The sequence below is a fragment of the Triturus cristatus genome, chromosome 8, assembly GCF_964204655.1.
Source record: "Triturus cristatus chromosome 8, aTriCri1.1, whole genome shotgun sequence".
Classification (NCBI taxonomy): Eukaryota; Metazoa; Chordata; class Amphibia; order Caudata; family Salamandridae; genus Triturus; species Triturus cristatus.
Genome location: NC_140591.1, coordinates 1,626,602,145 through 1,626,625,437, shown reverse-complemented (window position 1 = coordinate 1,626,625,437; position 23,293 = coordinate 1,626,602,145). Strand labels below are relative to the sequence as shown.

The 23,293-nt window shown below is 46.0% G+C and overlaps 2 protein-coding genes across 2 annotated transcripts in view; one reads left to right on the top strand and one right to left on the bottom strand.

Annotated features, from left to right (window-relative positions):
* Positions 1-23,293, bottom strand: part of LOC146808453 (transient receptor potential cation channel subfamily M member 2-like) — a 2,757,229-nt gene that overhangs the window by 79,215 nt on the left and 2,654,721 nt on the right. The window lies entirely within an intron of this gene.
* LOC146808455 (uncharacterized) lies at positions 553-12,874 on the top strand. The gene is made up of 10 exons (XM_085620671.1): positions 553-613; positions 2,321-2,443; positions 2,589-2,776; positions 3,451-3,684; positions 4,920-5,289; positions 6,243-6,370; positions 6,475-6,519; positions 6,622-6,690; positions 6,974-7,039; positions 12,800-12,874. The coding sequence occupies exons 1-10, from the start codon at positions 553-555 to the stop codon at positions 12,872-12,874; spliced, it is 1,359 nt and encodes a 452-aa protein (XP_085476797.1).

Sequence of the window (23,293 nt, the reverse complement as noted above, 5' to 3'; positions counted from 1 at the left end):
ATCACAGCTGGCTTCACATGCCATTCAGAGTTTAGCCTAAGACTGCTCTTGTCCATGCTACCACTAGGATAGCTGGTCTATAAGGTTGACTTTACAACCAATCACCATAAGGGTATTTGGACTGATATAAGGTGTACACTATAACTAGTGACATCATACATCAGGCCAACTTCTCACAATCATGATATTGTGATTCTGGTAAGTGAGAGATTCAGCACGTATGGCCTCACGGAGAATTGCGGAGAATTGCGTCCCTGTCCCTGAAATTGAGAATCTTGAGAATAAAGGGGCGGTGGGGGTGCCCCCGGAGGCCTCGGAGCCAAGGAGCGGTGGGCCCTCTCAACAACAAACCAGGCCGATAGACTGTCCGCTGGCATCCAGGATCTGAACCAGTGCTCCAAGAAGTCGTCCGCCCGGCCCGACTCAGCCCCCTCCGGAAAACCCACCAGGCGTAGGTTGCTGTGACACGCCCAGTTTTCTGCATCCTCGGCCCGGCGGTGCAGCTCCTTAGAGTGGGTGGTGAGCTCCCGTACTTGATCCTGCAGCTGACGGATGTCATCCTCAGCTGTCGAGATTCTCGATTCGGCCTCAGAGATGCGGGCCGTAGCATTGCGTAAGTCCTGCCGAAGAAGGGCAACATCCACCTTGACCTCCCCTACCATGCCCTCCAGGGAGGAGCGGGATGCATTAATGGCCTGCAAGATGGTGGCCAGGTCTGTAGCGGGGGCCGACAACGCCTCCCCGGTCGGACCAGTCCCTCTCTCGGAGGTCGTGAATTGATCAATCCTGGTTTGGGTGGCCGCAGGCGCCGGTCGGGAGGACCTGTCCTTGCCCATGGTGGCCCCACCTCAGTCCGCGGGGAACAGCCACCCCCGCCGGAGGCCCCGCAATAGATCACGGGGAGACCAGGAGGACCAGGGAACTGGATGGCAGGAGGAAGAACTTGCAATCGGGGCTTCCACTCGCCCGAGCAGCCTGCAGACTCAAGCCCCGCAAATCACCTCCCGGGGCGCTGCCCGGTATGACAGCCGAACCACCCCCAGGGACCGTCGCCGATCCACGGCCCGTCAGAGTCCAGGGTGGTACGCCCCCACCTCTCACCGTCTCCGGACGGCACCGTCGGTGTCCGTGGGGCCCCCGGGTCCCCTCGCCCCTGACTGGTGTGCAAGCGCTGTAGGGCGACCCCCTGGAGCGTGGGCGGATGGGGGGGAGAAGAGGGAGCCCGGCCTCCCAACCGCCGACCGCGGCCCGATACTCGGGGAGAGCCCCCGGCTTCGCCGCGCCCCCCCCACTGGTCAAGACGGGCGCCCTCGGAGGTCCTGCATCAGCGGAGGGGGGGGGGAAAGTAGCCGAGGGAGTGCCGGTCCCCCCACAGGGAGCACCTTCGGACCCCCCCCGCACCGCTCCTATGGCTCCGGTGTCCGCCTCCACGTCACCGCACTCACCGGCCTCCACCTGGCATCAGTCCGTCCCCCGGATGCAGCTCCACTCCCTCACCGGCAAGCACGTCTAGCGGGGCCCGGGGAGGACCGGAGCCCTGCAAACTTCGCCCCCAGGATGCGGGACTGTTCCGCGTCTCAAAGCGCCCGCCAGAACCCGGCCAGGGCAGCTAGGTACGGAGCAGGCTGAAGAAGACGGGGCCGGGCGTTCGGAGCCGCTCCGCTAAGCGGCCATGTCGGTCCGGCGCCCCCTAGCGCATTCGGAATGTATTTTAATGTCAGTAACTTGTATAATAATTTGTTAATGGACACTAATATGTTTTAGGTTTTCAGCATGTCATTGAGCTTTTACCATAATTGTAATATTGGGATGCCAGTGCTTCAGTGATTAGTGTAATGTTTAACACTCTCATCCTGTGGTGTGTTTATGTTCAGATATTTTTTGCTTTGGAATACATTGTGTTGTTCGTTGAACTGAAATTTAGTATAGTGGGTGTGCATGTACCCCATTTTAACACAGTATGACATAAAAGTTCCCTGACGTCCCTGTTGCCTTGCTGTTCATGCCTGACATATGAGCCTTTCCACAGTCACTTACTAGGACTGATACGCCGCACACCAGGCCATAAGAATATTCTTAATCTGTCCTGTGTGTGTCCTGGTCTTTTTTTTGTTCCTGGCCCAGTTGCATGGTTTTCATTTTGTGTACGGCAAACTGGAAATCAGGTTCCCAATATTTTTCAGTCATTCAAAGGTCATGTTTGAAACTGAAATCAAGAAATGCAGGTCTAGTTTACACCAATGTGAGCACGTACAATTTGGTACTTACATCTCTGATATTCTCTTACCTTTTTGTTACCCTTTTCTATTTTTTCCAATAGAAATGGATGCCACTAAGTACCAAGAGCTTCTGGATTATGTAAGCCTTAATGTGTATCCTGAAGGTTTCAGTAAAGTCCAGAAGCATGGATTGCGTAGACTGTCTAAAAAATTCACCGTTGACGGTACTATAATTTTTCAAATATTGTTTATTCATTGCAATGTGTAAAGGGCTGTTGAGAAAAGTCATGTTCAGTTCTTGTAATTGTTTTTGACATGCATAGTTACTGAAACACTTGTTTTTTGGTATTTGTTTTGTTTTGTAAATAGATGGGAGCTTGTTCTACACTGGTAAAGCAACTAACACAAAAGTAGTCATTGGTGCAGAAGTTGCCCAAAAAATTTTGGGTGAATTTCATTCGTCTCTTATTGGTGGGCATTCCGGTATCAATAAAACGAAAAAAAGCATTTCCTCACGATTTTATTGGCCTAATATGACAATTGACATTGAACGATGGGTGAGTAACAATATTTTGTGGTGCTCTAAATTAATATTTAAAAAATATATATTTCTCCATTGTGATAGTTCTAAGCCATTTTTTTGTAACCATGTTTTTAATTTAAATATCTCACATTGTAAATGTCTTACTATTATTTTGATAATGGGTGTGTTGTCCCATCCTTTGATCTTATTAATGTAGAATTATTAATATGTTTATAAAGAATTAAGATTGACAGTTTCTGTAATGTGAGAGTTTCTTGAATGTAACCATTGTGCCATTGTGTGGATAAACATAAAGGCTGTTTAAAACGATATGTTACTTCAGAGGGTATGCTTTTTACATGTACTATGTCTGCACTTGATATACAAAGTGAAACCGTTGATATGAATTTGTATTTTTTGGAGACATGTTTTTAAATTTTCCTTGAGAGATCTTAATTTCTTTATCTTTAGATCAAAGAGTGTGATGTTTGCCAAAAGGAACAACCAGCCCTCCAGATTTGCGCAGAATTAAAGCCAATCAAAGTATGTTATAAATTTGTTACGTTTAGCTTTATTAGCTTTCAGCTCATTAGATATGATTCTAATTAATTAATTGAACATGTGTGACACTTGCATAAACTGATCCATTCTTATTGCAAAATTATTTCTTGGTTTTTTTTGTAACATTTTTATTGTGTATATTAACAGGTGGAAGAAGTTTGGGAACTTTTAGGAGTGGATTTGATGGGACCATTACCAACCACTCCTACAGGTTACAAATATATTCTGACTGCAACAGACTATTTTTCTAAATGGGTTGCGGCATTTCCTCTGAAATCAAAGACTGCAGCCGAGGTTGCTTCAAGACTGTTGCAAATGTACTTACGCCATGGAAGTCCGAAAAGGGTTCTATCTGATCAAGGCCGCGAGTTTGTGAATGAAGTGAGTGACCAATCTTGGCCTAAACTTTTGATAAAGCAATGATGATATTTTCTATTTTGTTATCAAATATATATATATACATAAATAGTATTTGTTTTTCACCAGTCACATTTGAAAGGTATATTTCGTCAAAATTTCAGAGTAAAATATATAGATATATATTTTTTTTTTTAGGTTAATTCAGAGTTATCAAAGCTCTTACAAATAGAACGTTCTGTGAGTGCAGCATATCATCCACAGACAAATGGTTTAGATGAGCGTACTAATGCAAGCATTAAAAGGTAATGCTAATTCTTGGTATTTTTAAGTTTGTAACTACTTGATGGGTTGCTCTCATGGCGTTCTTTTTGCATCTGACAGCTTGTCTGATGTGGTGTGACGGTCATCTGTTGCTACAGTCCAAGTGACGTATTACAATGTGTGCAGTTTGAGGCACATGGAAGAGGGACAGTTCCACACCCACTTAGACTTTTGCAGGGTCCATAATTCTGCTCTGGCAGCTCTGCAGGGATTTCAATGGTTCATTTGAATGAGGGCAGTGGGTCCGCTGAATGTTTGCCGGGTGGTCACACTTACGCAACATGGGCGGTAAAATGACAATGTGTCCGGCATCGTAATCATGTCTTTGGTGTTTTATAATATATTAATTGCATCTTGAAACATTTTTTTGAATTGTATGAATGTACTGTACATTATTTGAAATTGTAGTGAAAAAAACTTGATTAATATACTGCCAGTAACAATCATGCCACATGTTAATCTTTCGACATTTTACAGCACGTTGTCTAAGTACGTAAATGAGCATCAGAACGACTGGGATTTATATTTGGACCATGCATTGTTCGCTTTACGATCGAAGCCACATACCACAACAAAAGTTTCCCCTTTTCAACTTATGTACGGCAGAGAAGCAAGATTTCCAAGTGAGGTGGCCGATGATCTGGTATGAAATGGAGTTCTTTTTTCGATTGTAATGAATTGTTAAAATGTTTTTTTTTTTGCACAGTCCTTTCTCTAATCTATGTTTTATTCTGCAATTTTATGTTATCTAATTATAAATACATTTACTTGGTGGATATTTTTAAAGTATTTACAAACAGTAAATCTATTCTCGCTCTGCTAATTTTAATTTTTTTTGCCAATCATTTATTTAGAGAAATGTTTCTTTTACTTTTTAAAGAATATGTATTTTTGTGATAAAAATAAGTGATTGAGTTTTATGTTTCCTTTAATAGCTTGAGTTTGTACTACCAACTGAAAGCGAATATGCAGGGATTATCGCAGAAAAGAAACATAGAAAATCAGAGTTGCAGAAGCAGACCAAACAGAATATAGAGGTTGCCCAGGAAAAGCAGAAAGAAAAATTTAAAAAGAGAGTTTCAAAGAAATATAAGCTGTGCACTTTCAGTGAAGGAGATTTAGTGCTTCTGAAAAATTGCAGGCAAAAAGCGAGAAAAGGAGGGATTTTGGAGCATAAATATACGGGACCGTACACTATCATCGAATTGCATGGAAAGCGTGTAAAATTGATCAACAGTAGCAACGTGCCTTTACGTAGAACTTTTAATGTCAACATGTTGAGGCCTTATTATTCGAGCGTGAAAGGTAATCTATAGAAGGGTACCTTTTTTCTAGTAATGGGACAAAATTTGGATGTGTATTGGAATAATGTTCCCACAGCCTGTGTAAATGTGTCCTTAATAGGTGAAAAGGTACTAGTTTGAGCAAGAGAATGTGACTTTTAGTTTATCCACAAGATATGTTTTGGAAAGTGCAGTTTTAAAAAAAAAGGGGTTTATGAATTCCTATTTTGGTTACAGTAAGATTTGAGTATTTTTGAGTAGTCAGGTTTTTTCCAAAAGGATTTTTTGGTAAACCTTCAAAAATTATTTTGCATGAAGCATGACGAATCATGAATCACCAGCATCTCTCCCACTTGAAAATCTTGTAGAGGAGAATAATGATTTCGCTGAAAAGCAAGCTTGTGTGCTTTCGGGAGGTGAGGTTGCTAATCATTTTATTAATATATAATTTATTGTTCCAAATGTGTAAGAAATGTTGACACTGAAAATGTAAGGGTGTTCTGTCAAGCAGCTTGGTTTTAGTATCTTTATTAGTATATAGATGGTTGTAATTATATATCTTCTTAGTTTGTGAGTGGCTGGCTTACTATATGGTGCGCACCTCTATAAATCTATTGCCTTCGGCTAATCCAGTTAACCCGTATGGTGATTTCATTTGTTTTACACAACATAACATATCTCTCTAAGTGGGAGCTGTGGAGAGCAGGCTTGAGGCTTGGGTGCAGATTACGATGCCTTAGGAAGTGTCATCGAGCAAAGGTCGGACGTGAAGTGTCTTGGAATCTGCTTGTTGTGGCCCCCAGCAGGGCCCATATGGGTGCAAGGCCTCCGCATGACCCACTTGATCCCGTTGAAAGTAATAGGTTTGTGGTGACAGTCAGTTTATAATGTTGTGGAGATATGTTTCAAACTAGTTTTTTTAGATTATGTTTTTCACTTATGTATCTACAAACTTGAACGATTATGCATCTAAAGCCATGGATAAAGTTAAGGCTGTATGGAATAAACCAGCCAAAGGACGCTTGGAAGCGATAGTGTCGAGCATTAAACTGTATGATTCCTCTTTTTGGTCTCTGAAGAAGCACCAATGGATAGTTGATGAGGTTGGTTTCTATAATATCTAAACTCAGTATAGTATGGGTAATGGCTTAGGATGTACATGGTGGTTCCTCTAGTAAAGTTCATGTGCTTTCTTATTGTTTTCTAGGTAATCGATGCATACCTTAGCAAAATATGTATGTCAAGACCTAATGTATGTATTTTTTCATTAATAACACACAGACCTTGCCAAAAACAATAATAATAGTAAGTAATTAACAATGTGTTTAATGCTATTCTTTTGTTTTTACCTTAGTGTTTAGCAATTTCTGCAACAGTGTTGTCGTCTATATTCATGGGCAATTACCGTTCATCATCTTTTCGGGTAAATATTTAAATCTCTTAAGTGATTTTTCACTGTTTGTGGTTCAAAGGGATTGTCAAACTTCATGATTCATTAAATTAATGTTGGACTGTAAAAGAGTTTTGATTAGTACTGTAAATTTCACATGACATTATGGTTTGAATCTGTACTTCTTATCTAAGCGAATATTTTCGAATTTCAATTAAGATTGATTTGAAATTTACATCTTTGATTTTTTGTAATTGTTTACGTATGGATGTTGGATGTAAGTTGGTTATTCATGAGCACATTTTATACTGTACAGGTACCTTTTGATATTATGGAAACTGTTCTTTGTCCGACAAATACTGGCGTTCATTGGATCCTTTTGGTAAGTGCAAGTGTACATCTATTTTACATTTAGAATCAGTAGAAGAGTTCTGCGGTGTCTGCAACCAGAAAACTTCAGACGTTTTTACGGAAAACTTTATGGTAAAGACTCAATTTTTTTTTCATTTGGAAATTTTGAACATTTTATGCTAAAGATACTTTCATAAGAACTTTTGTAGCTTAGATCACTAGTTTAGCAAGTTGCGTCCACCATGTTGGCTCGCTGACCACGCACCCTTCCTACCAATTCTATCATTATCAGTTTGCCACTGACTGGGGACAGTGTGAAAAGTGGTCCAAGTATGCATTTACAATTTTTTTGAAGAATACTGGCACTGGGTACCTTTTAGGCATGATCCAAGGCATTTTCATTGAAATTTGCATTAGATATCAGTCAAAAACTGTGGGTGGACATTTTCATTCAGTGCACTAGCCAAATTTTTTTTTCACGTACTATGGAAACGAATGTACGTTCCCACATCAAAAACCTATAGACCTGTATACACTCCAAACAGAATAACATATATTTATTTTCACTATATTTCCAACAGGGACTATGTCAAGAATGCTGCCGGTGGATACACATCGAATGTATTATAACCGATGGAACATCCTTGTCACCTCATGAAGGTTTTAAATGTACCAAATGTATTTAATGATCAAGTTACTTTCATTGGTAAAGATGTGTTCACATGTCAGCTGTAGATTGAAATGCTCTGCATAATCCTGCCATTTAGTGTTGTGTCTGGATTTTAAAAAGTTGTTTTTCTTTGAACAAGTCTTTCAAGTCGCGAGTTAAGGTGGCTCCTCCTTTTGTATTTCGTCCGCTTGGGCATCGACTCAATTGTTAGATTCTATTCCCACAGGTGGTTGAGAATGGAGTAAATAAGTGTAATATAGAGTGGTCCATGGGTATGTAAAGTAAATAATAACATAAAGCAACCCCATGTGTCGGGGGGGGGGAGAGAGGCAGGAGGGCACATGTGAGTCGACAGCTCAACTTCCTAAGAATAGATACTGACAACGATAATGGCCCAGGTTGCAGATTCCTACATAAGTCAACAGCCAGAACCAGACGTGTTTCAGGAGGAGGGGGGGGGGGGGTTCGGGGGAGGCAGGAGGACACATGTGAATCAAGAGCTCAACATTCTAGGAATAGATGCTGACAATGACAATGCCCCAGTTTGCAGATTCTTACATAAGTCAACAGCCAGAACCACACATGGGGGGTGGGGGTGAGGCAGGAGGGCACATGTGAATCAAGAGCTCAATATTCTAGGAATAGATGCTGACAACGACAATGCCCCAGTTTGCAGATTCTTACATAAGTCAACAGCCAGAACCACACATGGGGGGTGGGGGTGAGGCAGGAGGGCACATGTGAATCAAGAGCTCAACATTCTAGGAATTGATGCTGACAATGATAATGCCCCAGTGCGAGAAAGTGGCTCTGTATATACTGTTCCCAAATAGGTACAGTGTGTACAGAGTACACAATCACCAGAGGTTTGGCGGAGGCTAAAGTTAGTTATAACCTTACTCTTTAAAGTGGTAGCTTGGTCGAGCACTAAGGCAGTATCAGAGGACAGTGTGAAGCATTTGTTGCACACACTCAGTCAGCAAATGGTCTCACATACTCAAGAACTGAACTCTAGGCCAATGGTTTATATATGAAAAATATATGCTTGTTTTATTTTAGAACCATCAATAGGTATCAAAATATACTTTCTGAGAATGAGATGCTTTAGATAAATTCTTTTGCAATATGCAATTGGCTTTTGTAGAATGTTACAGGTGGTTGCAATAGGCAACACAATTTTAAACACAATAATGCATTGAGTTAAATGGAAGTTTCAAGGTATTTGCTACCGATTACTTTTAGGATTATTTTTGTAATTCCAGGACTGGATCCTAGATTCAGTCCTGTACCAGTTCTTAGAAACAAGTGATAAACGTCGACTTAGTTACTGTTATGATTTTTAGACAATATTTTGCTATTTTAAAAGTTGTCACGTAGAAAATATTTCATAGAAAACAGTCAATGATTCCCTATGGAAGAAAATTCACGTTGCAGGTATAGTACATTCTTGTTACTTTTGTAATCCACTACTGGGTACCTAGACTCAGTACTGGGACCTCTATCTCAACCAGCTAAGTAAATATGTGTTCGAGGCATATGAGCTGCAGATTACACACTTGTGCATAGATCGCCATCTGGTGTTGGGCCCGGATGTTTGCAGTTGCTTTTCCTCTTGGAAAGTCTTTGGAAGTCACGAGGTCGGTGACTCCTCCTTTGGATCGTATTGCGCATGGGCTTCGGCTCCATCCTCAGATTGTTTTATTCCGCCATCGGGCTCGGATGTAATCTTCGCGCTCCGGTTCCGAACAGCTTCCAGTTCGACTATCGACGCGCAATCCTCACCCCAATTCGCAGTATTGTTTTCGATTGCGATCTCCCCACTCGACGCGCCTCTCATCGGCAAGACCTTCGATTCCGGTCGTCGACGACGGCCTTCGGGCCTACCCAAGCTCCGGTCCTGGCAAATGGAAAGGACTCCCTTTAAAAAGTGCCAACGATGTGGGTCCGAATTCCCCCACACCGATCTCCACGAAGTATGCAATCTCTGCCTCTCCCCTGAACACGAGGCTCGAGACTGTCCGGCGTGCAAGTCCTTCCGGTCCAAGAAAACTATTCGGGACCGAAGGGCTAGAAGAACCATGGCACACTCGTCGACGGCGATTCTGGACGACATCTTCGGGGAAGGCGGTGACGCTCCAGAACAACATCAAACCGAAGAGGAACTCGTCAGCGCCTCCGAAGCCGACGACTCAGATGTGGAGGACATCACTCGGGCACAGAGGGTCGTGAGTACTAATCTTCCCCCCTCCCCCCACACCCTCGTCGGCACCGAAAAAGGCTTCGGTCACGCCTTCACCTCCGGGCCTAAGCAAGCCCAAAGACACTGCTTCCCACACCGCACCTTCGGGACCGGTAAAGAAGCCGATTTAAGCCTTCCGGCGGCTCGGGCTCGAGCCAGCCCACCGTCGGTGCCGATAAACACTCTTCTGCACTGAAAAAGAAAACGGCCTCCACTTCGACACCGAGCCCCGCACCGAAACACTCTGTGTCGAAACCCAGCTCCAGCTCCTCGGTACTGACACCATCTTCGGCACCGACAAAAGTACACAAGGCCACCGGCACCGACACTTCCAAGCCGAAATCCATCTCAGCGCCTACCAAACAATCGGACCTTTACAAGCATGGTTCCAAACAACGAACCAGCACAGATAAAGCCAAGAAACCAACAGCCCGACGCCTTCGGTGCCGATGGACCAACCAACCTCACCAGAACTCTTTACACCGGATCCCTTACAAAAAACACTAACCAAGGATCCCAAGACTGGACATTTAATGCTCTCTATCAAAAAGAGACGATTAGAGAAACCTGCTCCGCCTCCACCTCCAAAAAGGAAGGACTCTGCTCCCTCCCCTTTCAGAATACCTTCCCCACCGCCACCGCCCCTCCACCTTCCCCTCCTCCACCTTCTCCACCCCCACCTCATCATTCCCCAACCCCATCTCCGGATGATGATGATCAGGGGGATCCATATGATGACATAGGAGACGTGCCCCAAGACGTACCTACAGGGGACCCCACTCCCACAGAATCCCCAGAGCATATGGAGATGGGCCATACCCCAGAAAATCTTTCTCCTAGCTCAGCATGTCCCAGGAGTCCAAAACACTGTGGCGGATCTGCTCAGCAGACAAACACAACAAATCCACGAGTGGGAACTCCACCCGCAAGTTCTTCACCCGTACTTTCAAATGTGGGGGCATCCGTAGATAGACCTCTTCACCACCCACAAAAACACCCAATGGCCAAGCTTCGCCGCCAGATCCCCACACCCATTGTCCAAAGGAAATGCGATATGGATGAACTGGTCAGGCAGATTTGTGTACGCTTTTCCGCCTCTCCCACGTATTCCACTAGTGGTGCGCAAACTACAACAACACTCCCTCACACTAATCCTAGTAGCTCCAACTTGGGCCAGACAACCGTGGTAGACCACACTGCTGGAACTATCTGTAGTACCACACCAAAAATTACACCTCTCTCCACACCTCTTAACCCAGAACCATGGAGAGATCAGACACCTGGACCCAGCTCAACTCAACCTTGCGATCTGGCTCCTGAAGTCCTAGAATTCGGTTACCTAAATCTTCCCCCTGACTGTATGAACGTCATCAAAGAAGCTAGGCGACCTACCACTGAAGCGTGCTACGCCGCCAAGTGGAAACGTTTTGTTGTCTATTGTCACAACAACACCATCAATCCCCTAGATGTGTGCATTCAACATATCATAGGCTACTTACTCCACCTACAAAGATGCAATCTAGCCTATACGTCCATTCGACTACACCTCGCAGCCATAGCAGCTTACCTACAAAACAGGGAACATCTATCACTCTTCAGAGTGCCTGTCATTAAAGCCTTCATGGAAGGCCTTAAAAGAATCATTCCCCCCAGAGTGCCACCCTCACCTGTGTGGAACCTAAATATCGTTCTCACAAGACTAATGGGACCTCCCTTCGAACCACTACACAACTGTGAACTTCCATTCTTAACATGGAAAACCGCCTTTCTTGTAGCCATCACTTCCCTCAAAAGGGTCAGTGAGATACAAGCACTTACCATTCAAGAACCTTTTGTCCAAATGCACCATAACAAGGTTGTTCTCCGTACCAACCCAAAATTCCTCCCCAAAGTCATTTCTCCCTTTCACTTAAACCAATCTGTAGAACTACCAGTATTCTTCTCGCAACCACAGACCGTTGCAGAAAGAGCTCTTTACACACTAGATGTCAAAAGAGCCTTACTCTACTACATAGAGAGAACACAACCTTTCCGTAAGACCAAACAACTGTTTGTATCTTTCTCTCCACCACACAAGGGCAACCCCATCTCCAAAGCAGGGATAGCTAGGTGGATTGTCAAATGCATTCAAATTTGCTTCCACAAAGCAAAACTAACGCTATCTGGTCACCCTAAAGCCCATTCTACACGTAAAATAGGGGCTTCAATGGCATTTTTAGGGAACATCCCATTAGATGATATCTGCAGAGCAGCTACATGGTCAACACCGCACACTTTCACTAAACACTATTGTGTAGATGTGCAAACTAAGCAACAGGCTAGTGTGGTCCAGGCTGTACTCAAAACATTATTTCAAACCACTGCAACAGATACGGGTAGTCGCCGCAAAGGATGGGTACTGCTATATAATCTATGCACAGTGTGTAATCTGCAGCTCATATGCCTCGAACGGCAAATGCTACTTACCAGTATGCATCTGTTCTTGGCATGTAAAGCTGCAGATCTACACCCGCCCACTCGCCTCCCAGGCTACCTTTATCTGTTAAATTTTATTTTATTTTGATACAACACACATGGGCATCTTCACTGGTATTACTACGCTCCATCTTTGCCTGCTGGCGAAAACCAATCTGAGGATGGAGCTGAAGCCCATGCGCAATACGATCCAAAGTAGGAGTCACATATCTCGAGACTTCCAAAGACTTTCCAAGAGGAAAAACAACTGCAAACATCCGGGCCCAATACCAGATGGTGATCTATGCACAGTGTGTAGATCTGCAGCTCTACATGCCAAGAACAGATGTATACTGGTAAGTAGCATTTGCCTTTTTCCCCTTCCTCTTCCAGTTTTGATTTCATATTCTTTTGTTTGACTTTTTCAGCTACTGAAACCTTCTTCAAAGAAAATAATAGTTTATGATTCACTGATAACCAATCATCGGGTACCCTTTCCCTAAAATAGATTCCACATGGGCGGCCGGGTGCAGAGAGAGTTAGGCCCAATGTGATCCTATGAGAGGCAGGGGGGCCTTGGTTGGTGGCTGCTTACTAGCAGGCCACGCGGCTGTGGGAGATGGGCTCCTGGTCACTTGGTCAGGGCAAATGGGGAAGTAGATAGGTGTAGAGGTTACACTGCCAGGGCCACTCGGGCGGCTGGGTGCTTTTGAGCCTTCGGGTGCTCAATTGGTTTCAATGTGAAAGCTCCGGATTAGAAAAAGACTGCAGATGCCACCACCACTTCGAGAGGTAAGTTGGGTAGATGGAGGATAGATAGGTACCCCGGAGTGAGGCACAGGGAGCCGCAGGGCGCCGCGTGCAAGGGTGCCTTTTGGTGTCGGGAAATCTTACCCTCTGTTGATCGCGGTTGGGGGGGGGGGTACCTGGTTCTGAGGCTGCAGGTGTCGTCAGGAGCGTCGAGGGAAGTCCTTGGATGCCGGACTTGGGGTCACAGTCGCCGTGGGGTCGTCCTCGTGGTCTTTGTTCACTCCGGCACAGGCCAGGCTTGGCGGGTGCAGAGTGTGAAGGCTTCGCGGTACCGGGCTGATGCCAGGGATTAGAAGCAGGTTTTGAGTAGAGCCTCTACTCATAGGAATCACAGGGGCTTAGAGCCAAAAGGTAGCCAGGTCCTCCGGGGTTTGTGAGGTTGCTGGCCACAAGAGGTGCCGGGTTGTAGCAGGAGCAGGGTCGACAGGCCGGTAGGGCTGGGGTAAAAGCAGTTGGTGTCTTCCTCTTCTTAGCAGCTGCAGGGCAGGTCTTCTTTCTTCTTGCTCTTCTTTGTATTTTGGAATCTGGATTCTGGGGAAGGAAGGTTCAGGGTACCCCTAAATACTAGATTGAGGGACGTTACAGGCAGGGGAAGGGCAGGGGCCAATGGGTCCCAGACCTGGGGTGGGTACGCCCCCTATCCTGCCTCTCTCCTGTGGGAGGGGGGCAGTAGCCTAGTCCTGATTGGGTAGGCTCTCGCATCTTCAAGGTGTCGAACGCCCGGAGATGTGCTTCACCTCGCCTCCCCCACCTGAGGGGTGGGGTTGGCATCGGCTGGCACACCCCCTTTCCGTATTTGGGGTTTCCGGCCAGGCTTCCCGCCACAGTGGGGGCTGCCAGTGGCCTGGGGAAGCTCACAGAGGAGGCATGTCTTTGAAGCTTCCCCCTGCCCATCCTGGGGGAGAAGATTTAGCACCTCACACAGGATGTGCATTGTTGCAGACCCAGGAGAGCAGGGGCTCTCCTACCCAGGGGGTCCAGCAACATGTGTGCTGTGTGGTAGCCTAGGCAGCCTCCCAGACCAGACGTGGATTGTAGGTTAGGTTTCAGGGGCCATCTCTAAGATGCCCTCTGTAGTGCTTGGTACTTTAAAGTCGCAAGGACAAGGGAGATCTCAGGAAGTCTGTGAGGATCTCCAGAGAGGCTGCGGCGGATCTGTCTTGGTGGGGCGTAAAGGGCAATCTGTCCCAAGGAAAGCCCTTACATCTACCTCCATCGGTGGCCACAGTGATAACGGATGCATCCACTTTAGGGTGAGGTGTGCATCTGGGGGATTTGGAGATCAAGGCTCTTTGGTCTCCAGAGGAAATGTAGCTTCATATCAACCTTCTGGAATTGCGGGCGATACGTTTAGCACTCAAGGCCTTCCTCCCTTCCCTTCGCGGTCAGTCGGTTCAAGTCCTGACGGACAACACTACCGCGATGTGGTATGTCAACAAGCAGGGAGGAGTGGGGTCTCATTGTCTTTGCAGAGAGGCTCTGCGTCTCTGGTCCTGGGCTCAGGATCATCAGATTAGTCTGATGGCAAATCATTTGGCCGGGGTTCTGAACGTACATGCAGACAGTCTCAGTCGGCAGTTCTCGGCCGATCACGAGTGGAGGCTTCACCCGAAGGTGGTTCATCACGTCTTTCGGGCATGTGGAACTCCTCGGGTGGACCTGTTTGCCACTCACGAGAACGCTCACTGCCCATCATTCTGCAGTCTCCAGTATCCAATGCAGGGAGCATTGGGGGACGCGTTTTAGTTGAGATGGGACACTCGTCTCCTTTATGCGTTTTCTCCAATACCCTTGATTCCTCAGGTTCTGAGGAAGATTTGCAAAGACCAGGCCCAAGTCATATGTTTATCTGATATTCTTCAGTTTGCCCTTTCTCTTGCTCAGCAAGGTTTTGCTGTAGCCACTGTTAAGGGATATCTTTCAGCCTTGTCGGATTTCCTTTGTTTGCCGGATCAACTATCATTGTTCAAATCACCTATTGTTTTGCGATTTCTAAAGGGGCTTACAAACAAGTTTCCTCCTACTCCTTTTATTGTGCCTCAATGGGACTTAAATCTTGGGTTAACTTATCTGATGGTTTCTCCCGTTCGAGCCCTTACACAAGTGTCCCTTGACACTGTTGTCTTTCAAGACGGTTTTTCTCATTGCGATCATGTCGGCAAGGAGGGTAAGTGAGCTTCAAGCTCTGAGTTCAAAACCCCCGTTCTTGACCATTCATGCTGAAAGAATGGTACTCAGGACCAGGGCTGCTTTTCTGCCAAAGGTGGTAACTCCTTTCCATTTGGGGCAGTCCATTACCCTTCCTACCTTCTATTCTCCCCCTCACCCTTACAAGGAGGAGGAGCGGCTTCACCGCTTGGACCCTAAGAGGGCGCTGAGCTTTTAGCTTGACAGGACAAAAGACTTTCAAGTTGATGACCAGCTCTTCGTGGGCTTTGTTGGCTGCAGGAAAGTCAGAGCGGTGCACAAGCGCACCCTTTCCAGAAGGATTGTCTTGTCCATCAAGATATGCTACTCTTTGGCTGGTAAGGAACCTCCAGAGGGTTTAAAGACTCATTCTACTAGAGCCCTCTGGAGACCCTGAGTATGCCATGAAGCACATCCAAAGGCAAGTTACTTTCATGTCTTTTTGAAGTTGTATAAAGCCAGGCCTGTAGCATTTATGATGTCGAGGTTTCATCCACCGGGGAGGAGGGCGGGTCGCATATGACTATAACAGAGATACTCCTAGTACATAACCCTTTTTTCAGACACATAATGGCAGCCTTTGGTACTTGTCTGTCCAAACCCTTCCTTTCTATCATGACAAAGGAGTTGTGTGAAGGGTAGTTATTCTTGGTCAGCATCTTAGCTAAATGTGTAAATTTAAAATACTATTTGGCAATCTTTTTGTCACTTCAGGATGAAGTGCTGGCCAGTGTAGCCTTGTTAATGTCAGGCTGCATTATTTGTCTTGGATGTTCTCTTAAATGTCTATGCAGGACTACCAAAGAGGCCAACTTTATAGACTATTTTCGAATGCTCCGGGGTCCACTCACATGGGTGGGACTAGTCACAGATTTCGTGACTATAACAGAGATACCCCTACTACAGAACTGGAGTTACAGGTAAGACACTCCTCCTACCGTGGCTTCTCTTCACAATATCCCTATTTCAGAAATCTGTAAGGCTGCTACTTGGAAGTCACACCACACATTTACTAAGCACTTATACCTTGATACTGATGGTAGGGCACATGCGCATGTTGGACAGGCTTCACTTCGAAATCTATTAGCACAATACTGCAGTTGTTCTCTGTGGAATCGCTAGTGAGTTGTTTTAGGCATGGGCTTCTAAGAAGGAATAAAACTGTTTAGGAAAAGTAAAGTAACCAAGATTTTGTTGGTTTTGGTCGACCTCATAAAGGCAATCCAATCTCAAAGTCTGGCATTGCAAGGTAGATAGTTAAGTACATTTGAATATGCTACATTAAAGGCAAACACACATTAACAAATTCCCACTAGTGCACACTGTAAACGCAAAGTAGGGGTTTTGATGGCATTGTCAGTAAACATTCCCATAGATGACATCTCAAAAGCTGTAACATGGTCTACACCATACACACTCACAAAACGTAATTGAGCCAGGCAGTTTCACAAACCATATTTTAAACCAAGGCAACTGCTATAGGTTAGCCACCACTTCAGAAATTATTGCTATACTGGCTATGCAAAAGCATATGATCTACGGCTTCTATGCCTCAAACAGAAAATGGTACTTACCAAATATGCATCTGTTGTACGCATATATAGTGCTCTAGAGTCCTATGCACCAACCAACCAACCGCTCTGGGTGCCTGTTGCATTTACTTACATATATATATACATAGGTACTACTGGATTATACTCTTAATAACTCCATTCTCACCATTTGTGTCCAAAAATACTAACCATAGAGATGATTACCATGCACAATATCATCGAAAGGAGGAGACACCTTACCACGTGACTAGATAAACTTCTTCGAAGAAAAACAACTTGCAAACATCAAAACACAAGATGGCCGGAGTATGCAAACCATGTGAATCTACAGCACTACATGCCAAGAAGAAATGCTTACTGTGTAAGTAACATTTTCCATCTGTAAGAGACATATTTTGGTTATAGATTACATACCTTAGAATTACCCTGAGTGGTCAGACTGAAGTGTGTGATTTTTCATTATCAGTACTCATGATTGTTGGTAGTTGGCTATGGACTACATGCACGTAGTTGCCGTCGCGATCACTGGAATGATGTTGCAGTGCCTAATGAGACGCAGTTCTTTCTTTTTTACATGCCAGCCATGCACAGATCTGGAGAGAGCTACCCCTTTAGTCACTTTTACACTATTCCACTTTTCGACTTCTGTTGAATTTGTTATTTTGAGTCCATGCTTGCCTGTAATTGCCTGATGTAGGTGTCAGGCCCCCTTCTCGTTTCCCTTTGGTGTCTGTTGCACGGCCCAAAGTTGTGCTCTGACTCCCGGCCCTTGTGCTTAGACCTACCAAACATCTTGAAGACTTGGATGAGCTGTGGTGCCTCAGGAAGCGGTGTTGAGATCTTCCTCTCAACCACTACCGCAAAGACTTAAAATTCATGACCCGGCACTCAGAGCATGACTTTGGGTTGTGCAACAGACACCTGAAGTAAACAAGAAGGGGGCCTGTCACCTTCATCAGGCGATTACAGGCCAGCACAGCTTGAACCCAGACCAACAGGGGTAGCTCTCTCCGTGCATGGCTTGTATGGAAAAAATAAAAAACTGACGGCAACTAAATAGGCACCCCCCCCCCCCCGTCATTCCGGCAATCGTAACGCCAACGGCAGACACAGACTCGACCGTCACATACCGACGAACAGGGGGTAGTACTTATGATAAATTTCCGGATACATTCTGACATCTCTGCGTAATTTTAAGGTATGCAATCTGTAACTAATAGTCTCATTGAGATAGTAATTATTTGAGCAGTACTGTCAGTACTAAAGAAACATGTTCTCAGTGAAGTTTAATGAGTTATTCTAATACATTGAAACTATTTTCACAACTTGTTTACTGTTATATCAGTGTTTGTGGTCCTCATGTGTAATATTTTGCGCTACACAGAAACTATTTTTACAACTTCTTTACTGTAATATCACCATTTGTGGTGCTCAAATAAAATATTTTGTGATACATTGAAACCATTTTTACAACCTCTTTACTGTAATATCGGCGTTTGTGGTGCCCACTTAAAATATTTTCAGATACATTGAAACCATGTTTACAACTTCTTTACTGTAATATCGGCATTTATGGTACTTGTAATAAAATGTATTTAATATTTATTTTTGATATGCATAATAAAAATTTGTACTTGAGTGGAAATTATTTTGAAAACATAAAAAAAAAAATACATACGGTGTCAGTATCTATTGCTTTAAGTGCTTTCTTTAAAATATGCAGGAACATGGTCACTTTCAGTGTCATCACGCACACAGCCAGACAAGAATGGACAGTGCAACTCAAGCGCTGGTGGTGTTTTGGGGGGCGGGTACACACAAGGTGGTGTACAATGTGCAATATCTGGTGGCGGTACCACCACGCACTGAGTGGGCAAGGGCAGAATAAATGATGGATTGTATGGGGTTTCAGTATGAGGCGAGTAGCCTGGAAGAGGACCAGGCCTTGTGCACTGTTTTGATAGACAAGGCGTAGCAGAGGAGGTGGCAACAAGGGGCATTCAGGTCCATGGGTTATTGAGGCTGGGTTTGTTAATCAGTGTCCACATACTGTGCTGCAGGATTAAGGCACAGTACCGACCATATCCCCTTACTTTGTCTCCCCCCATTATGTTGTCATTTGGGGTGGAGGGTGGGAATGGAAAGGAGTAAACTACATGTCTACAGATGTACTGGTATGTCCAGGACACTGGATCAAGCACGGAGGAACGAAGAACGAAGAACGAAGATCAGATACAAAAGAAGAAGGTACACAAAAGATGGAGACTGCTCAAAAAGGACGGAGAATCTTGTACACAAACAGGTAAGTCAGCAGGAGACCAACAAGGGGACAATGCTCATAACACTGGAAGTGATGCTGTGGAACAGATTGCGATAAGGGATACAAAGATACTGTCAAAATAGCGGAGTTCCCATAAAGAAAGAAGTTGAAAACGTTGTCATACATGGTGAAGACGCTGGGGGAACACTATCTGCTGTCCACCAAAGAAAAGATCTTGCAGGAATTATGTCACCGCCAGCCAAACTCTAGTCAACGCACACAGCCAACCTAGAATCGGCCTGTATAAGCTCCCGTCTGACATAGGGGGTACACAAACCTACGGGGAGCAGAAATACTATCTGCTCCCCATCACCGCCAGCCAAACTCTAGTCAACGCACACAGCCAACCTAGAATCGGCCTGTATAAGCTCCCGTCTGACATAGGGGGTACACAAACCTACGGGGAGGAGAAACACTATCTGCTCCCCATCATCACAAGCCAAAGCATAATCAACGCACACAGCCAACCTAGAATTGGCCTGTATAAGCTCCCGTCTGACATAGGGGGTACACAAACCTACGGGGAGCAGTAACACTATCTGCTACCCATCACCACAAGCGAAACCTTAGTCAACGCACACAGCCAACCTAGAATCGGCCTGTGTAAGCTCCCATCTGGCTTAGGGGGTACACAAACCTATGGAGAGCAGAAACACTATCTGCTCCCCATCACCACAAGCCAAAGCCTAATCAACGCACACAGCCAACCTAGAATCGGCCTGTATAAGCTCCCGTCTAACTTAGGGGGTACACAAACCTACGGGGAGCAGAAATACTATCTGCTCCCCATCACCGCCAGCCAAACCCTAGTCAACGCACACAGCCAACCTAGAATCGGCCTGTATAAGCTCCCGTCTGACATAGGGGGTACACAAACCTACGGGGAGCAGAAACACTATCTGCTCCCCATCACCACAAGCGAAACTCTAGTCAATGCACACTGCCAACCTAGAATCGGCTTGCATAAGCTCCCGTCTGACATAGGGGGTACACAAACCTACGGGGAGCAGAAACACTATCTGCTCCTCATCACCACAAGCGAAACCCTAGTCAACGCACACAGCCAACCTAGAATCGGCCTGTATAAGCTCCCGTCTGACATAGGGGGTACACAAACCTACGGGGAGAAGAAATACTATCTGCTCCCCATCACCGCCAGCCAAAACCTAGTCAACGCACACTGCCATCCTAGAATCGGCCTGTATAAGCTCCCGTCTGACATAGTGGGTACACAAACCTACGGGGAGCAGAAATACTATCTGCTCCCCATCACCGCCAGCCAAACCCTAGTCAACGCACACAGCCAACCTAGAATCGGCCTGTATAAGCTCCTGTCTGACATAGGGGGTACACAAACCTACGGGGAGCAGAAACACTATCTGCTCCCTATCACCACAAGCGAAACTCTAGTCAATGCACACTGCCAACCTAGAATCGGCTTGTATAAGCTCCCGTCTGACATAGGGGGTACACAAACCTACGGGGAGCAGAAATACTATCTGCTCCACATCACCGCCAACCAAACTCTAGTCAACGCACACAGCCAACCTAGAATCGGCCTGTATAAGCTCCCGTCTGACATAGGGGGTACACAAACCTACGGGGAGCAGAAACACTATCTGCTCCCCATCACCACAAGCCAAAGCATAATCAATGCACACTGCAAACCTAGAATCGGCCTGTATAAGCTCCCGTCTGACATAGGGGGTACACAAACCTACGGGGAGCAGTAACACTATCTGCTACCCATCACCACAAGCGAAACCCTAGTCAACGCACACAGCCAACCTAGAATCGGCCTGTGTAAGCTCCCATCTGGCTTAGGGGGTACACAAACCTATGGGGAGCAGAAACACTATCTGCTCCCCATCACCACAAGCCAAAGCCTAATCAACGCACACAGCCAACCTAGAATAGGCCTGTATAAGCTCCCGTCTAACTTAGGGGGTACACAAACCTACGGGGAGCAGAAATACTATCTGCTCCCCATCACCGCCAGCCAAACCCTAGTCAACGCACACAGCCAACCTAGAATCGGCCTGTATAAGCTCCCGTCTGACATAGGGGGTACACAAACCTACGGGGAGCAGAAACACTATCTGCTCTCCATCACCACAAGCGAAACTCTAGTCAATGCACACTGCCAACCTAGAATCGGCTTGTATAAGCTCCCGTCTGACATAGGGGGTACACAAACCTACGGGGAGCAGAAATACTATCTGCTCCTCATCACCACAAGCGAAACCCTAGTCAACGCACACAGCCGACCTAGAATCGGCCTGTATAAGCTCCCGTCTGACATAGGGGGTACACAAACCTACGGGGAGCAGAAATACTATCTGCTCCCCATCACCGCCAGCCAAACCCTAGTCAACGCACACAGCCAACCTAGAATCGGCCTGTATAAGCTCCTGTCTGACATAGGGGGTACACAAACCTACGGGGAGCAGAAACACTATCTGCTCCCTATCACCACAAGCGAAACTCTAGTCAATGCACACTGCCAACCTAGAATAGGCTTGTATAAGCTCCCGTCTGACATAGGGGGTACACAAACCTACGGGGAGCAGAAATACTATCTGCTCCACATCACCGCCAACCAAACTCTAGTCAACGCACACAGCCAACCTAGAATCGGCCTGTATAAGCTCCCGTCTGACATAGGGGGTACACAAACCTACGGGGAGCAGAAACACTATCTGCTCCCCATCACCACAAGCCAAAGCATAATCAATGCACACTGCAAACCTAGAATCGGCCTGTATAAGCTCCCGTCTGACATAGGGGGTACACAAACCTACGGGGAGCAGTAACACTATCTGCTACCCATCACCACACGCGAAACCCTAGTCAACGCACACAGCCAACCTAGAATCGGCCTGTGTAAGCTCCCATCTGGCTTAGGGGGTACACAAACCTATGGGGAGCAGAAACACTATCTGCTCCCCATCACCACAAGCCAAAGCCTAATCAACGCACACAGCCAACCTAGAATAGGCCTGTATAAGCTCCCGTCTAACTTAGGGGGTACACAAACCTACGGGGAGCAGAAATACTATCTGCTCCCCATCACCGCCAGCCAAACCCTAGTCAACGCACACAGCCAACCTAGAATCGGCCTGTATAAGCTCCCGTCTGACATAGGGGGTACACAAACCTACGGGGAGCAGAAACACTATCTGCTCTCCATCACCACAAGCGAAACTCTAGTCAATGCACACTGCCAACCTAGAATCGGCTTGTATAAGCTCCCGTCTGACATAGGGGGTACACAAACCTACGGGGAGCAGAAATACTATCTGCTCCTCATCACCACAAGCGAAACCCTAGTCAACGCACACAGCCAACCTAGAATCGGCCTGTATAAGCTCCCGTCTGACATAGGGGGTACACAAACCTACGGGGAGCAGAAACACTATCTGCTCCCCATCACCGCCAGCCAAACCCTAGTCAACGCACACAGCCAACCTAGAATCGGCCTGTATAAGCTCCCGTCTGACATAGGGGGTACACAAACCTACGGGGAGAAGAAATACTATCTGCTCCCCATCACCGCCAGCCAAAACCTAGTCAACGCACACTGCCATCCTAGAATCGGCCTGTATAAGCTCCCGTCTGACATAGGGGGTACACAAACCTACGGGGAGCAGAAATGCTATCTGCTCCCCATCACCGCCAGCCAAACCCTAGTCAACGCACACAGCCAACCTAGAATCGGCCTGTATAAGCTCCTGTCTGACATAGGGGGTACACAAACCTACGGGGAGCAGAAACACTATCTGCTCCCTATCACCACAAGCGAAACTCTAGTCAATGCACACTGCCAACCTAGAATCGGCTTGTATAAGCTCCCGTCTGACATAGGGGGTACACAAACCTACGGGGAGCAGAAATACTATCTGCTCCCCATCACCACAAGCGAAACCCTAGTCAACGCACACAGCCAACCTAGAATCGGCCTGTATAAGCTCCCGTCTGACATAGGGGGTACACAAACCTACGGGGAGCATAAACACTATCTGCTCCCCATCACCACAAGCCAAAGCCTAATC

Bases quoted from the DNA above. Each gene is read 5' to 3' on its own strand.
- LOC146808455 (XM_085620671.1), top strand. From the start codon at position 553: ATGTCATCCTCAGCTGTCGAGATTCTCGATTCGGCCTCAGAGATGCGG. The intron at 6,371-6,474 runs GTTGGTTTCTAT...ATTGTTTTCTAG, and splicing joins ACCAATGGATAGTTGATGAG to GTAATCGATGCATACCTTAG. The intron at 7,040-12,799 runs GTAAGTGCAAGT...TGACTTTTTCAG, and splicing joins GCGTTCATTGGATCCTTTTG to CTACTGAAACCTTCTTCAAA.